The sequence below is a fragment of the Tyto alba genome, unplaced genomic scaffold, assembly GCF_018691265.1.
Source record: "Tyto alba isolate M040663 unplaced genomic scaffold, T.alba_DEE_v4.0 Super-Scaffold_33, whole genome shotgun sequence".
NCBI lineage: Eukaryota > Metazoa > Chordata > Aves > Strigiformes > Tytonidae > Tyto > Tyto alba.
In genome coordinates, this window is record NW_024881308.1 from 11,189,723 (window position 1) to 11,207,512 (window position 17,790).

General features: G+C 39.6%; 1 protein-coding gene across 1 annotated transcript in view; it reads left to right on the top strand.

Annotated features, from left to right (window-relative positions):
* Positions 1 to 7,048, top strand: part of RTF2 (replication termination factor 2) — a 29,702-nt gene extending 22,654 nt beyond the window's left edge. The window contains exons 7-9 of the mRNA XM_032993606.2: positions 1,735 to 1,789; positions 1,872 to 1,964; positions 4,457 to 7,048. Of these exons, the coding sequence (XP_032849497.1) occupies positions 1,735 to 1,789; positions 1,872 to 1,964; positions 4,457 to 4,641 (333 nt within the window). The 3' untranslated portion in view covers positions 4,642 to 7,048. The remainder of the gene's footprint in view (positions 1 to 1,734; positions 1,790 to 1,871; positions 1,965 to 4,456) is intronic.
* Positions 7,049 to 17,790: the final 10,742 nt, after the last annotated feature.

The following is a 17,790-nucleotide window of genomic DNA, read 5'->3' on the forward strand; positions in this document are numbered from 1 at the left end:
ACTCAATTTTCATTGGGAGGGTGGCCCTAACAAAGCATCTATAGCTTTGGTTCAAATAATTTGAAAGAGTCTGAAAGCTGGTGCTGTCCCCAACTTCTGCACAACAGAGAGGTAGTACCTAAGTGTGCTGGGCAATTCTGTCTCTTGTGGTGTCGGCAGAGTCACTCAGGATGGCAGACAGAAGGAAATCATGCTTTGGTCTTTGGGGGTCTATATGCCTTGGATGAATATACAAATATTTATTGTTTGTTTAGAGAAGACTTATATTACAGGCAGGTACAATATTTGCAGATCTCTCAGCAGGCATCTTGCCTTTCATCCTCAAGTTCTGATGTGGTTTTGCAATACTGCCCTGCCCTTCTGAACCAACTGATCTTTTTGAAGCTAGAACCAGACTTCTCTGCTGTCCCTGGCACCATTCACTCCGCTCTGAGATCTGTGATCTCCAGTCTCAGTATCAGAAGACAGTTTCTAGTTTGAGGTCTGTTGGCGCTGGTGTTCAGACCTCTGCCTCAGTTCTTTCTTTCAGCTAGGAGGGCAGTCTAAGTGATCTACTGTATTTGGAGCAGGAAGCACAAATTCCTTTTCTTTATACCCATGAGACAAAACATAAAGACACAGCTAGCACTAGTATAAAAAAATGATTCAAGCTCAACTATGTTGTCTGTGACCATAATGAAATATGTATAATATATATTCATTATGTATAATATATATGCATGCATATATTTATAAACATCTCATAATTCAGGTGCCAGATACTGGGAGGCAACTTTGCTTTGTAAATCTATCCATAATAACAAAAGTGGAAGCACACTGGAAAGTGTTTTTTCATGTACACTGACGGACACCAGGAGAGCCACGTTTGCCTTTAGAATAGTAACCCTCTGCCACCACCTTCTGGCTAAGCTTTGTAGCAACATGTGATATAGCATTTTTTTCTTCAAGCATTAATCATATGCTTGATAGCATGAGTTCTCCTAATTTCTATAACACATTTAAATATATTTATTTTCTTCGAGTTTGTGTAGCTTTCTTGAAATACATACACCATTCTCAATGTATACAGAGTCATCTGTTGTGATAACAACACCAATGACTGTTTTAATATACCTTTCTTTTTCAGCTTGGCATTTATATAATCAAAGCCAGTAGTGGGATTCTTGTTGCTGTTTGTCTTTTTCTGGTTTTTAATCTGGACAAACATAAATTAACTTGGAAAATCTGGTCCACAGATGCTTTTAAAAAATGTAGATTAACTATTTGCATCTTTTCTTCCCAAGCAATCCTGCAACAAAGGGCCCAGTTATTTAAAGTTACCCAGGAGGGATTTTTTATTAACTAAATAAAATTAAGCGGATATGAGGCAGGATTTTTCTGAAATTTTTATTGAAAAATGTCTTTATTGATTACAGTTAACTGTTAAGGTTAAGGTTACCTTAATGATGATAATATATATCCCCCCCTGCAAAGTATGCAAACCAAAATACTGATACTGTATCCATACAGTTTGGTTTTGGCTTGCACAATTTTCTTTAAGGTAACTTCAAGGTTCCCAAGGTTATTTTTCCATATAGAAATAGTACCAAAATTGTGGATCAATATTGTGGAAGGAAGAGTTCTACTGTGTAAGGCATTAAAATGTACTAAATGCAATTGTGTGTCTATCAAATACAAGTTGTGAACTCCATATCCTTTCAGTACATTACCAGATTTCTGCTTGTCTTGTTTCAGAAATCAAAGAAATGTAAATCAGCAGAATCAGCTTCTCAGCAAGATACCGCTGAAGGTAATGTCACAGCTACAAATTGTGTGTAGTCTTCTGAGTCATGAAGCAGACGCGTGATTTCATTTCTTTTTGTCTTTCATAGATTCTCCAGGTCCATCAAAGGCTAAGAATGGAAATGACTGTATGAATTCCAGTTCTGGGGAAAAGAGGCAGATTATCTTCACCAAAAGTTCAGGTTGGTGTTTAGCCTAAATGTGAAAAACGAACAAATATTTCTGCTTTGAAAGATATTGTAGGGGAAATATCTTCTTGGGCTATTTTATACCATAGTTTTCAGAAGCTACCATCTCACTTTTTTTTTACCTTAGTAATAAAAGGTCAACTCATGTCTTCAAGGGAGCCATAATGTCATGGCTCACTTTTTCAAAGAACCCCCCTCTTTCAAAAGTCTGTCCTGAAAGGCTGCCTTTACGAGCTGGAGTAGGAAGCTGCCTCATGAACATGCACAAATCTCATTGTTCAATGGAAACCATAGTCTTCTCAATTTTTTCTTAAGACAGAGCTTTACTTTACAATCTGCAAAATTTACAAAACTGATTCTACTGAAAGTGTGTGAGGGCTTCTGTTTGTCTGTTCATCCTTATTCTGCCCAGTTTGTCTTTGTCCCATCTGCTATCTATTATCCTATTCTCTGAGTAAGAAGTCCATAGAGTAGGGACTGACTTCTTGTTATACTTTAACAAAATATCTAAAACAACAGGGTCTCTGCTCGCGCTTATGACTGGCAAGTGCTGTAGTGGTGCAAATAACTAATAAAAATAAAAAACACTTTTCACCACACTGCATTTTTTTTCATTGTGAAACAAGCCAGGTTTGCTTGGTTATGTAACTCCAATATTGCTTTAAGATGGTGGGAACCACCCTGAACGAATGAGATTAGAGATTATTATTCACACAGTGATATAGTTGAGGGTTTGGTGTATCAGTTTTATTGACCAGGAGGTAGCGTGAGGAGAATTAGTAGTTTTCCTTAAGTACAAGTGGTCAAGAAATCTGTTATGGCAGTTTATTTCAGTGAAGTATATTAAAATATCCCAAGCTGATGACTTGACTTTTAGTCCTCCATTTTAGCTGCTAATTTGCTGTATGTCACTGGGAGCAGTGGAATATAACTTCAGGATGAGCTGATGTACCTACAGTAGTCATGCAGCTATGAGTAAATTTGGCAGTCCTTTAGTCCAAAGGACGGTGCGCTTTCTTTATGTGATATATATTATTTTATTTAATGTCTCCAATTCATACTGATATTTTCATACCAAACTACAATAATAGGTACATTTTTAAAGTCAGTCTCAGGTTTCTGTGTGAAGTATCAATTGTGTACATTACACAGAAAAAGTCAATATAATTTGTTTGAAGAATTTGAGAATAGTTAAATGATGAACTGTTGATAAACCGTGTGAGGAGTCGAGAGAATTTCCATCAGAAATGCCTTACGTGCCCCCTACTGTCTGTTTTTATAAAGGATAGACTTCTAAAAATATTTAATTCCAGATTATTTTAATTGCTCTTGGATGTTTGGGAACCTTGTAATTCTAGTAATGTTTGATGTATTTTTCTTTTCCAAGAGCGTAAAAGAAAAAATATGCCTTTTGAAATGTTGTGTCACTGGTTTCTGTTTCTGGCAGCAGTTATATTGACCAACAAGAGATTAAGAGAGGGAAAATAAAGGAAAATCCATGGACTGAGGAATGCCAGTAGCATAGGAATTAATTTGTGAACATGGCACCCTAAGGTTTCTGGACTTGCAGCATACATATTAATTCTTTCAAATACAGTGTCTGGTAATTCTTTCCAGACGGCTATTGGTGCCATTAAAAGCAGCATTCTCTAAATATAAAAAAGGTCTTATCTATGATGATTTAGGATTGCACATATAATTCCTATGACTACATGCAGAAATCAGTTAAGTACATTTTCAGGCAGGCCCTCTACTAGCTATTTACATGCCATTGTGCTGGAGTTAAATCTAAATATGTAGTTTCTGCAGACTTATATGTATTCATTTATTTGCACAGGAGACTTGGCACATGCTTTTTAAAATACTTTGCTTCAACTTTCGAGAAGATTAAATAGTTGTTAAGAAAGGGGAAGGGGGGTGTTTTGTAGCAGTAGATATAATATACTGAGAGAGATGGTATCAGAAACAGAGGGATGGGCGTTTTCCTGTCCCAAATAGAAAATTATGCAGACTGTTGTTATTGGTCATAAATGATTTTGCAAAGGATAAAGGGAAGAGATAGATTCCCTGGGGACAGAATGTCACAAGTTTAGCTTTTGTCATTTAGTAGCTAATTTCTAAACAATACTTCAGGGTGGTAGAATACTTTCATGATTCTTTCTTAAGGCTGGAGTTCAGAGCCATTTTTCACTTAGAGGAATAAATGTTGTCAATACTGAATTACAGTGCAAGGGATTTACACAAATAGGAAAGAATGCTTCTCTCTCAAGATTTCTAAATGCATTTTGAGCATAAATTCTAAAAGCTAGGAACATGTTTGCTGTTGAGTACAATCATGGGATATATTTGCAATAGCCCTGAAAATATGTATATACTTCATCTCTGTGCACGTTATTTTTTAAATACTTTTTTCTGTCTTTATTTAAATACTTTCATTGATTGTGAACTGTTATGCATGCTTCATTCTATTCCTTTTTCACAATCAGATAACGGAAATTCATCTGTACCAAGAAAAGTCAATAAGGCTTCTTCTGCTACTACGAAGAGATCCATTGCAGACAGTGAGGAGAAATCTGAGGCATACAAATCTATTTTTACATCACACAGCTCAGCAAAACGTTCAAAGGAAGAGTGTTCCAATTGGATTACTCACACAGCATACTATTTCTGAAACAATGATGAGCCTGATTGTAACATTAATTTCTGCTTTCCTTGCCTAAGGCTTTTTCTGTACAACTCTGATACAGAACTTTTATTGTAATCTGATGTTATCTGGAATTATTCAGTTTGTAAGTTGTTTATAAACTTGTGAATAACTAATGAACTTGTGTTAGTTGCAACTTCTGTTAAATGGGAAATAGATCACCAGAAACCATGTTGTATCAGCAGACCTCATTCTAAAATGATGAATTATTTGCACAAAAAGTTTTCTTTTCTTCCAGTTGGATGCTGTCATTCTTAGTCACACTAGCTGGTGTCCTCAGTAGTAGGAGTCAGGGTAGAAGGATCTGCCTGCTGGCCTCTTCTATTCAATTTCAGTTGTCACAACTGTAATTTTAGTTTTCAATGTATTAGTACAGAAATTCAAGCTTTTTGAAACTTTTTGACAGTAAAAAGAGCAATAATGCTTTTATTTTGTACTAGCTAACTAGGCCCTTGGTAGAACTATGTTTCTTTAAAGGTTCTGTAGGTATTTTCAAGTAATTTACCTTTTGATGGAATATATGAAAGCATAATCATGAAAATGTTTGTACAACATTCTTCGTGTACATATTGTTGTAGCCTGGTTTTAATAACAGCGTATTCATTTGTAAGTCATTATCTATAAAGATGAGCCTGTAATTTTAAGGCTGTTTTTTTCCCAAAAAGTTTATGGGGATTTTCTTTGTGGGTATGTGTTTTAAAGTTAGAAGTATCAGGTCTGAGCTTTCTTTCTTTTCTCATAGGATCAGAATACAGTGGAACGAAAGTACAGGTTTCCTTACCTTTCAGTTAAACAGTAAAGTTCTGTGTACATCTCTGAGGAGCAGTTTGCCATTTTGAATTCAGCAGCTTACATGAAAATGCAAGCGTTTGCACAGGGTGAGAAAAAAATGGGTGGTGACAGAATAGGAGCAAGCAGATCTTAACTGGCTTTTTAGGGAGAAAAAATTGGGCACCCAGTGTCCTGGGAGTCAAACCCATTGGTGGCTGATAGAGGGAACCCTGCAAGGCTGGAGTTGGCTTCCGAGAATATTTCTCTTTTACTTTGCAAGCAACTGAATTATGCTGCTTTCACAACATCTGTAGTACACATTGTTTTATTTTCTGACATAAAATTCTTAACAGCATACAACTATTTCACTGTTAGTTGCTTGTTACAGAATGATGCTAAGCATAGTATGTTACTCAGTTTTGCTTTTATATTTATGCTTTTTATCCCTGTGACCTGTGATGTTGATTTAAATAAAACTTGATCTTGTCATATGACCATAACACTTCATGTTCACTTGAACAAATATAAAAGTGCTTATTTTGTCAGTATTGGAACAGAATAACTTTTTATGGGCCTTCCTTTGGCCCCTTTATTCTTAGCTTTTTTCCAAACGTAGGAATCCTTTTAAAAAGTTAACATTCCATAGCAGTGATTTAGTGGCTGAATATTTGAATCCAATAATATCTACATGAAATGACCAGAGGGAGGGATAGAAGCTTTTCACCTTCCTTTCCTCCTCTTTTAAAATTAAAATACACTTTTATAATCTTGGCACAAACTAACTAGAATAGAAATACAGAAAGTAGGAGGCTTTTAAAACCACTGCACGATGTTACATTGTTACCTTTGTATGTGAAAATGATTAATTATCCTCATGACTTATTTTTAAAAGTGTCCCCATTTATAATTGGCAATAGTTAATTTGGGATTCAGATGCTGTGTTTATATTTGCATACGTAGTCTCCATGATTTAAGCATGTTGAATGAAACTGCTAGGGATTTACTATTATTTTGATAGGTATAATTTAAAATTTTCTTCTTGTAGAATTTATATGGTGGTAAGTATTTTTGTTTTCCAAAGATGTGAATGCATATATGCATCACATCAAACTGTTTGAGGTTTACTTGAGCTTCCAGGAAGCACCCAGCCACATTTTGTATGCATGTCTAGTAATCAGCTTTGTTCTCCCTGTTCTGTATTCTTTCCCTCTTCATTATTATCCTTTATTATTTGTTAGTTACAGATAATGAAATTACTGCACTAAAAGATACACTATAATAGGCCCTTTATTTGCAGTCTAATTCTGTTTTGACAGTACATGTTAAAGTCCCATTAGTGTTTTATAGGAGTGCATTTTTCTTCTGTTTAAATCAGTTATAAATCCTAAGGGGAATTAACTTAATGCTTTTGATTTAGCTATTACTTTGCTAAAGAATATGAGAAAACACGAGATGCAGGTTTGCTTCCCTTTTCTTGATCATATGTTGGGTAAAGTCCAGCCTGCTGACTTGCTAACAGGCTTTCCTGCTCATTGGGGCATAACAGTGACATTTTTTTTTTTCAATCTGACACGTTCATCTATTAAAATAAGTTCATAACTACTGTGATTTGGTTAATGTACAGATTCTTCCTATACACTTGGGTTTATTATCTGGAATTGATAGTTCATGCTATGCCACTTTGTTAGGATTTTGTTTGGTAGTTGACCATCCCAACTTTGTGGATGGAGTTCTTTAAATGTTTATGACTTATAGAAGTGTTGTCAGTGACTGGTGAAGTCTTTTCCTTCCCTTTACAAAAAACAGCTGTGAAGGAATGTGATATATTGTTGGCATGTGATGCAATTCATCACCACAATTGACTTTTGTTAATGTAAAATAGAGGAGCAAAAAACTGAGACTTCTGTTGTTGGCAGGCTGGGTTAGGCAGTTGGGACTGGAACGTTGACTTGGCAGGTTTTAATAGATTCAAGCGAATAGTTTGCTGGAGGATGTTTGCTTTGTTGTGGTTTTCTTTTTGTGGGGGAGGGCAATTTAATTTTCCTTTAATGTAGGTGAATTTGAATGTTGGTGAAAGTTGAAGACTGCAGAAGTCTTAGAATCTGAAACCTATATTTTTTGAGATGCCACATAAGTCTCCCACAGCATTGCATCCATGTGTCTCTTCTCGGGAGTTCACAGAACAGTTAGTTCTGTTTCCATGATGTTCAAGCCTTGGCCTCTCTTCTCAAGAGCTTAAAAAAGGATCCAATTAGTGTCAATTGTATAATACAGGGATTTTTTTTTTTTTTTTGGTGATGTGGAACCTGCCCACTGGGAACTGGACTGAAATTCAACAACTTCCTTCACATAGCCCAATAGTCAAATGCTGGTCATGAAACATGGCCCAGAATGCACTAGTGAAAGGGGACTGTAAAGCTGTATATCCTGATTTACAGTCCTGTGAACTGTGTCTTTCCTTGGAGCATTCCATCGTTTTGGTCCCGGCACCTCTGAAACGGAAAACCTGAGGGTGGTCACAGATTCAGACTCAGCAGAGATCAGCCTGGTATCAGTGTTCCATACTGCAGCTTTATTCCCTTGTCACACCAGATTGGATTTGATACTTCATGCTGTTTCCCCTTGTCCCCAGTGATCCGTAACAGCACCGTAGCCTCCGGCGCTTGGAGCAGCTATGATGTGCCGCTGCCGCTGACAAACTGACTTGTGCCCACCCGTGCCACGTGCTGCTCTGAGAGGACCAGGGGTGCTGACGCTGCAGCTTTTTGTCTTTGCAGAGGAGAGTGAACCTTGCACGCCCTGAGCCTTGCACACCTAACATCCTGGAGCTGACAAAGGTGGGTTTGGGGTGGATTGCTCTTTCCTTGCTCCTGCACACCACAGTGTAGAAGGTGACTTCCCTCCTTTACTCCCGAACCTCTAGTACCACCATTCTTTGCACATCTCCTGACCTCACCATATTGCTGGTACCGTTGGCTCCTTCCTGTGTGTTTTTGCCAGCAGTTAGGCTGGAGGTATGTGCTGACCAGCCTCCTGGCAGGTAGCGGCCGAGCTCTGCAGCTTGTTCCTCTGTAAGGGCACTGCTGTTGGAGGTCCTGTCTCTCCAGCCATTTTTTCCACCAGACCCCCCAAGCCAGTGTGTATTCAAGGGTTTTATATCTCTATGAATCTTAGTTGAAATTAAACAATATTTTGTAATGTTACTGGTACAAGTGAGGGTGTAGAAGTCTTGAATCCCTATCAAATTAGACTAAAATCCTTCAGACAAACAGCAGTATCCCCAACAGCCATTGGGAAGGCAGAGTTGAAGAGGAGGAACATGTAGTACCTGTTCTGGGAAGACTGGAATTTAGTGACCTCCTGCTGGTAAATCTAGTTAGTGAATAGAAAGCTTCAAGGGACACAGTTCATTCAGTAAGGGTATGTTAAATTTTATTTCCCTTGACTATTTTTTTAAGAAGTAATTGTAGAATTAGATTCTCTCTATTGGGACTAAAGTTTGAGAGGTGCACAGTGGAAAAAATCATGCAGTTTGCCAAGATGGTTGGGAGATTTTATTGGAATCTTAGAACCTCTCTGCTTCAGTCTCCAACTTCCATGCCATGAGATCATCACATGCCTGTCAAATTGACCAGAAAAAGTTTAAAGTTCCCTTTAAAACATGATGCTTGTTAGATTAAAATATTTCCTATTAATGTCCTATTCTTAGCTAAACTGAACGAACACAATTGTCTTTAAGTGTCCTGTCTTGCTTGCTTTGCAGCCTAGACGCCAGTTGCAGTTGGTATATTTTGCTCCAGATTCAGAACTGCAGTGACCCTGCCAAATAGTTTCTTAGTTGCATTTAAAAATAAAAGGGCTGTTTATACATTACAATTCACAGAGGGTCTGAAATCAGTATGTCCTAAAATGAATACAAATCAGACAAAAAGTGTTTTGTTGGAAGGCTTCACAAATATGGAACTGATTACTGCTAGACAGCGCAGATTTCCTTCTGTAAGATGGAACTGATATAATTCCTTCCTGACAGCTAGAAATTATAATCGAGTTGGGTTTCTTTCTGTGTTTTTTAAACTTCACCAACTTTCAAAATGAGCATGAAGGATGGAATCCTAATCCATCTGCAATTGATGGGAATTCTGCCTCTAAACCAGAATTTTAATCTAAATATCCATCCAACTGCCCAGTTACTCTGGAGGTATTGTTAGCAATTTCAGAGCTGTGTTTTTGCCAAGCGTTTAACTTCATGTGGACTAAGATATCTCTTACAGGTCACTAACAGTATTCAATTTGCAGTTTGCCCGTAGATCTTTTTGGGGGAAGAACCAAATGCATCATGACACTGACTAAAATTAAATTCTCTTTTTAAAATGTTGCCCTACCAGCTCTTTATAGCACATCCAGCAGAACTCAACTTTTGTGTAGCATTCATGACATCTCTAAGAGGTTTTCTCAAAAGTTAAGGGCGTGAGTTGGTGAAAAACAACCCTTCCCCTTGTAGAAGCATTCATGTCAGACTGCACTACCACTTTTTCCACCCACTTCCCTTGTTCCTTCTCATTTGCCTCCTTCTTTCTGCTGCCTATAGAAGTCAGACAGTGCTTTACGTGATGATGATCAGAATGCAGGGAATAGGAGATGATCGGGGTGAACAATGCTCTGGTTTTGCAGCCCTGTTTGCTCTTTAGGGCTGATTTGCATTTGTTGTGCAGCCAAGATAAGCTGCCTCACCCAGCTGAACTTTCTCCACCTTCCAGGCCGTGTCTTGAATTTGATGGCAGTTTGAGTCAGGACAGGTTCATAACTTGTCACTGTACGGATTACTTATTTTGCTCTCTGTGTGGCAATTTTGAAAGACCAAAGTTGTATCCACAGGAGAGAACATCAAGATGTTCAATCACTTTTCCATTTTACTGGTAGGAAGGTGTTTCCCTCTTCCTTCTCTGATCTCGGATGGATGTTCAATCTTTCAAGTCCCTTTTCTCCCATGTAAATTACTTCCTCACTGTATGATGATGTCTTAAGACCTGGTTATTAGGTTTGGAGGATGGAAGATGTCCATATCAGGGTACAGTGTAATTAGTAAACAGAAGACAAGGAATGCTTTTCCGTGGGCTGTCAAAGGCTCGCTTGACTCTGGAAAGAAATATGTTGTTAGCCTAGAATAGAAACAATTTGACAGTGTAAGTTTTCCTAACAGTCATGAATGTCACATTTTTATGCCATGAGTTTCCTCTTTTTTAATTAAAAGTAATTCTGAGGAATCACTTAGTATCCACTTCTATTGGATTAGCATTGAAAGGGCTGCATTGAACGGGATGGGTGTAGCTTTCTTCAACTTGCCTACAAAGCTAAAGAAATGCAAAGCAGCTTATTGCTCAATTATGCTGACTTTAGCAACTATGTAGGACAAATTAAAAAAAGAAAAAGGGAATATCTAGTCTCAACCTAGGTATTTAATGTGTCCCAAAATGTGCTGAACTCTTTAGTCTAAATGGGCTCTTTAGTGTGGTGTCAAATAAGTTAAAAAGCAAGGGAGCTTTACAAAGCTTCCTTCATTGTTTAAACTTGTTTAACTCATGTTAAGGCTAATGTACATTTATTCAGACTGACAAAGTGCTGAATTTACACAACAGGGATAGTAATAATTAGGTCAGATACTTTTTAAATGGCAGTGGGGGGGTGGGAATACTTGACTCTTTTATGCTTATGAATGGAATGATTATTAGCACTGACTGAGGCCAACCACAATACCTGCACATGCTCTTCTCACCCCACAACGATTCCCCTTCCACGTCCAGTGCTGAGAATGCTGTGTCCCAGCTCCCATCCTGTCTGACCGAGCAGTGGCTGCCAGTTAGGTTTTGCATCACGTTACTTGTGAGAACAGGGTATTCCTAATGTCATTACATGTCTTTATAGTGAGCCCATAACAGTCCTTTGAAGCTGGCTTTCCTCTTCCCTGCTGGGATCTGACTGAGATCAATAAATTATACTAACGAAGATAAAAACTCAGTCATTAAAACTGCATTGTCTGTTCAAGACCTAAGACTACCTAGCTCTTACATCTTTATTGTAAATGTTTCTCTTAACTATTAACATCCCTACAGTTCAGCGATGCGATGAGGTGTCTGTATTTTGCACTTTTACCAGAGATATTTGGTGTTAGTGGCTCCTAGGACAGAATCCCGGATTAGTTAGTCCATGGAGCTGATCCAGCACAGCAGGATTTGTTTCTCCAAGGACGTTTTTTCTCGGCTTTCCTAATATTTGAACAAGCACTCTTGTTTAATTCAGTGAAACAGAATCTGCTTGCATTTGAATTGTGGTCAGCAGCGGGCATGCTGGGCTGGTTGGATCTCTTAAACTGTAGCCATTTACTTCCCTATTGAGATTTAAGCTACTCATAGCTCATTTGGTTTGCCTGTTTCCATTCTTTACGGAATCATTAAACAGTCTCAAACGTACCCGTCGGACCGGCTGCAGCGGCTGCCGTCAGCCGCGCCAAGCAAGGTCCATCGGCAGAACCCCGCCAGCGCTCCAAAACCGCCGGGAAGAGCTGGAATTTGGCCGAACGGGCGAAGACTCGGCGTCGCACGCACCAGCTGCCCGCGAACAAGTCGCGGTAACCGGCCAGGAGGGCGAACGCGGGCTCCGAAGCAGCGGCCGTAGCCGCATCCGCAGCGTCCCCGGGCGGGGGCTCCGCTGCTGTAACAGGCACCCGCCGCCCGGGCTGCAGCGCGAGCTGAAGCCGCGGGAGGCTGGGCCGCTTAAACCCTTTTCCTTTCCCGCACCCCTCCCTCCCTCGCCGCGTTCCGCCGCCGCCCGGGCGCACGGCAGCGGCGGCCTCCGGCTGCACTTGGCCGCCGTCTCCATGTGGTGGCACCAGAGGCCCGGCCCAGAGCGGCGGGGCCCGGCCCGCGGCCTGCGGCCCAGCCAGGCCCGGCCCAGCCAGGCCCGGCCCGCAGCCCCCGCTGACACCGTGGCAAAGCCAAAGCTGAGCTTCTTCCCCTCCAAACATTCGCTTTCTCTGCTGCCCAGAGTCTCTAAAACTCCCTAGCTGTGCTGTGTGTCACCTTCAGTTTCCAAGATTAATAACAGGCTGTAGATAGCAACAGCATTGCTAAAGCTTTCCCTTCTGTCACCTACAGAAATGCGCACTAATTCCCCTGTGCAACAGTGAGTAGATGATGCTACAGCATTGCGCAGGGGTCCAGAGTGCAGAAAGAGCTGCTGCACATGATCCGGGTAACGCAGATGTTCGCTGTAGTGTCTGCCCTGAAGACTCTCTGGTCCCAGGATAAATCGGTCATCTCCATTGCCCGTTCCTTCTCTCTTAGTTGTTTTCATACGTATGTAGCTTGTTTGCACTTAATATCAGCAAATGCATCACAATTATGAGTGGAGAATAGTAACAAAGAGATGGACTGCAAAACGAGGGAAAACATCTCTAGAGGGAGAAGACAGTGGAGAGATGGTGCCAGCCTTTTAATAGGATGACTCTCAAGTGAAAACAACAGGATTTATTTGACTGTTTAATCACTGTTTTTTCAAAGAGAGTTGGTCAGAAACTAGAGGTTTCATTCCACAGAAAATTCCAGTGCTTCAGAACTTGTTTCCGTTCCAGATCAGAATGAAAAGTGCAAACTATTCCCCAAAGTAATGTTCTGTAAAATGTTGATTTGCCATACTTGAGCTGGGCCCTTTGCTTGAGTTGTTCCAGCTATGTTCAAATATTTTCTTTCTTAAACACAAGCTACTCACAAAATTAACATTTAATATACCTTAAATTTGAAACGAAATAAAATATTTGGTTCCATCACCCCAAAAAACACTGCAGATAGCTGCACATTTGTGATTTAAATGCTATTTTTCTGGCATCTGTATTACATTGAAACTTTTTTCAGCAACTCTCCTTGCAATGTTTAGTACTCAACATTTGATTTGGAGAGATCCCCAAGTCAAGTTGCCCGTAGTTGGAATTTTAAAAACAAAAGAGGGAAAGAAAAACTTGTCTTCTATTTTAGGGTCTTGCAGTACTGGAAATGCAAACACTGCAGAGTGAATATTTAACTAGTGCATGAGAATCTAAAAAAGTGTAAATCAAATGCAATGCAGCAGTTTATTTGCCTTGTTCAACTAGAGTAGCATTAAGAAATTAAAAATAGATTTACAGATTTCATAATGTGATTGCAACATTCACACAGGTTGGGATTTTTAATTTAACTTTGAACTGGATGATGCAGATTGCATAGAGACCAGAATGGACTATATTCTAATGGGAGAATTTGCCTTATGCAGGATTAACATATCAAAGGCAGAGAAGGATTTTTTGAGAAGATGGCACAATGATTTGGCTTGCTTACTAGATTGACATCCTACTGAAGCTGTTGGCATCAGCGTGTGGTTTCAGACCATTCCTGGCAGTAGGGCATTAGGGAGGCACTTGCTCTGCTTTTATCATGTTCTGTCGTGTTGACCACATGTGATATAACCCGTCATGGTACAATCTGGTAAATATTGCTTCTATTTTCTCTTGGCGTTAGAGATGTGAGCAAACAGGCTTCTGCTAAGCAGCAGCACAACGCAACCCTGTAAGGGCTGCAGTCTAGCAGCATGCTCTCCTGATGGAAGTCTCATTGCCACTGAAAAGTAGATTGCATTTTTGCTGGGCCTGCCCTTACCTCTCTCAAAGTCAGTGGTGATTAGCTCCCATTCCCATAGTTGTAGGTTGTTTTGTGTTCACTCAAACTACAGACATTTGCATCTGGAAGCCATGCTTGATGTGAACCCTCCTGTATTTGAGTACATGTTATCAGTCTGCTTCTGAAATGGGCTTCAGGTGCATTGATTTAGCAGTAAAGTAGGAGTGTGTGTATCTCTTGGAGATGAGGAGCACTTGCACCTCTGGTAGAGGTGCTGCACAGTCAGGGCAGTTCCAGGTCAAATTTGGGGAAGTTTGTAGAATTTGCTGTTATCAGAAGCTGGATTATGTCTGTGAGAGATTCCATCACTCAGCACTGAGTTACTTTAAAAAAATTATATCAAAAAACTAAGAAAAGACTGTGTTCTAGCACTGTTGGCTGGGCAAGTGAGTAGATGTCATCCTCTCATGTTTCTTTCCTAACTGCTGCCATTGTGCTCTGACTCAGGTGTAGTTGATAATGTTGGCTTGAATGCTAATCCAGATAATATTGCTAGAAAAGGAATTCAAGGCAGGCAGGTATTCAAATAATTTGTATCACTAACAAGAGTAGATAGTTGCAGTACATATTTTGGAAGTACAGTGGAAAAGATGAATAGCAGAAAGGATGCAGGCAAGTCCTTAGGAGCAACTGCTGGTGTGATGGAAACAGCCTGTGTTGCTGTCACCTTACCACTGCACTGGACACTTCTCTTGGGGATAACCTTGTCAGTGCAGCTGTGCCAGAGACAGACTGTTTCGCCACTGCCAAACAACCAGAATAATTAAATCTTCTGCTCTTTCACTCCAAAAGGATCAGACAAACTACCACTATGTGTACTTAGGAAGGCAGGACACAAATTCGAACCCCCTACACATGCAAATATGTCATTTTGAAGGTGCTGTATCTGTTACACACTATTTTGCACCCCAGTGCAATGACATCAGATGAGGTTATGCCACCTGCTACCTCCTAGGACAGTATATTAATTGACCCAGCCCCTATCCATGTTGTAGCAGTATGTTTCATTGTGAAAATCCCCCTCTGAGATTTATCTCTTTGATAAAAGGTTCTCCTTGATAGCTGAACTCTCGGTATCACATTAGCTTTTTCCTAGTAGAAGTGGAAGCAGTGTATTTGCAAGCGTCAACAGCTCTATAGCCTTCTGCACAAAGCCACTGCAACCCTCCACTGGTGTGGTAAGCTTTGTGTGCTTTTCTAGGATGGTGGCATTTCATGATCACAAGGATTATCCTTGTTCTTCAACAATGTCAGAAAATGGTCCATATGAAAACAACTGAGTGATGGGATGAACAAAAGAATTATGAAAACTATATAATTTCGTCTGAGAACTCTGATGCCTTCTGGGAAGTATCATATAATACCCAGCATGAAATATCCCATCAAACACGGACAGCACAGACATGGAGTGATGTTGAGCAAGAAGTTTGACCAGAGCACCGATTATTGATTTCAAAACATCCCAGTGCTATGTGGCCACAACAATCCGAGGCAAAATTGGAGTAGTCAGAGAGAATCAAAGTGGTGCAGACATGCTGCTCACACAATGACTGTTGAAGATCACTTAATGCAGATATGCAACAGCTGCAACAAGTTTCATGCAGAGACATGCCTTTATATTTAATTTAAGTACAGGCATCGGCACTCACAGGGGAGGGAATGCTGTCTGAAATAGTGAACTTTCTGCATCTGGAACAAGAATTTGTATGTGTATTGAATCATATCAAAAGTGAAGCAGCTTCAGTACAGCGACTCGTGTTAAAGGTTGCCTATAAACTGGGCTATCTCCTTAGATCTTCAGAAATTAAAAATGAGATTATTTGTAAACTTTCATTGCTGCTGTTGGTGTGATAGTTATCCTGAGGATAAGGATGCCGCAATTTGCCAGAGCACAAATTAAGCCATTGCTTTTGCACTTAGCCTTTTTTTAATCTATGCTGCTGCTTTCCAGCCAGCTGCAGCAGCCTCCGGGGTTCGTGGGCTATTTCCAAGTGACCTGTGCATGATAACAAAGAAAAATAAACTTTTATTCGCTATATGGAGATCCCTAGCATCTGCTGGAAAGTGTCTGGAGATCACCAAATTTAAACATGCTGACTGGCTACCATTAGTAGTTAGATACGCCAAAACCAGCAAATACCTCTGTGTATTCTAGATGGAGTTTGAATGGTTGTTGTCCAAAGGGCACAGATGATTTTCTGGTGTGGCAATTTTTAACACCAAAATGTTGGATTTTGATAGCACAGCAAAACTGTCAAGAAACAGATTATGCCACAAAATACATCTGAAATGTCACTTTGAAAGTCGCTGTGGTTTTATGTGATCTCTTTGCCTTGTTTCTTCTAAACCAGAAGCCATCTGTCTGAGGAATCTGGTCTGTCTTCCTGTGATATTAACTGGGGTTGAGGTCCACCAGTATGTTGGGTAAAATTCCTGGTAATATTTACAACTAAAACTCGCTGATTTTATCTGCTCATCTTTTAAAGTTACACTGTATTTAATGACAGGTCTTTTTTTCTGAAATGAAGTTTCAAGTTTATCTGAAACAAAGCAGCAAGTGCTTGAGAAATAGGTTCATTTCTCTCTATTAGCTCTGGGTTCAAGATTTGGAGATTATTGAGACTATCTTCACTAATTCAGCTTGGAGCATTCCTGTAGGTTTTTTTAACTTCTGAGGATGTTTCCTTTCATCAGCAGGTATTGCAATAGTCTGCAATGATGTTTTCTCCTTTTGGGCAAAAGTTAAATATGAATTTATAACATGATTGCATTCAGTTTTCAGAACTGTGGTGCAAAAAATAATCAATGTTCCTGTGATCTTACTTGCCTTGAGATTACAGGCAAATAACACCCCACTGATATAGTTAAACTTCCCGTAGCAATGATATACTGAGCTCCAGTGTATTTTTATTAAGTTTCTCTGAAATGATTTTCAAAGGATGAAAACCTAGTCTTAGCTAGCTACAGAGTTTAATGGAGCCAAACTGTTACCCATAGTCTTTAAAGAACAAGCTGTAACCTTTTTGCTAAACAATCTGCTCTGCTGTTACCAAGTTTTACCCAATATTCAAATGAAACTTATTCCTTTTCAACCCTTGCCAAGCTGAGGTTATTAAGAAAGAGATACAAATTAAAAGGATTAAAAATGCAGCTCTAATTAAACACATATGAGCAGTTAAGAGTCGGCTCTGCCCTGGTTATCTGTGCACATAGAAATATCACACACAACTTAAAACAGCCATAGTCTCCATTAAGTGCTTGCTAAAGGCACCACCAAACAATGTAATAATATGTTGTGCCTTTCTCTAGAGCTTTTTCTATGTAGGTCCTAAAATGTTTTAAAAAATTAGATGAGCCATTGCTCACTTGCAAAGGAGAAGAAGTTGAAGCAGAGAGCAAGGAGAGGAGTGTTTCTCTGCTTGCATCTTCAACAAACTTGAAGTATGTGGCCTCCTCCATTTAGAAGAGCTCCTGGTTGTCCCCAAAAACTGTGGCAGTGGCATGAGACAGGAGGGGGATGACTTGCCTTTCCAAGCAGACTTGATGTTTCTTTTCAGAAGAATGCAAAGTGCAATGAAAACATATCAAGTGATTTTGGCTTTCTATGACAGAAGTGAGTTGGTATCTCTTAATAAGTATC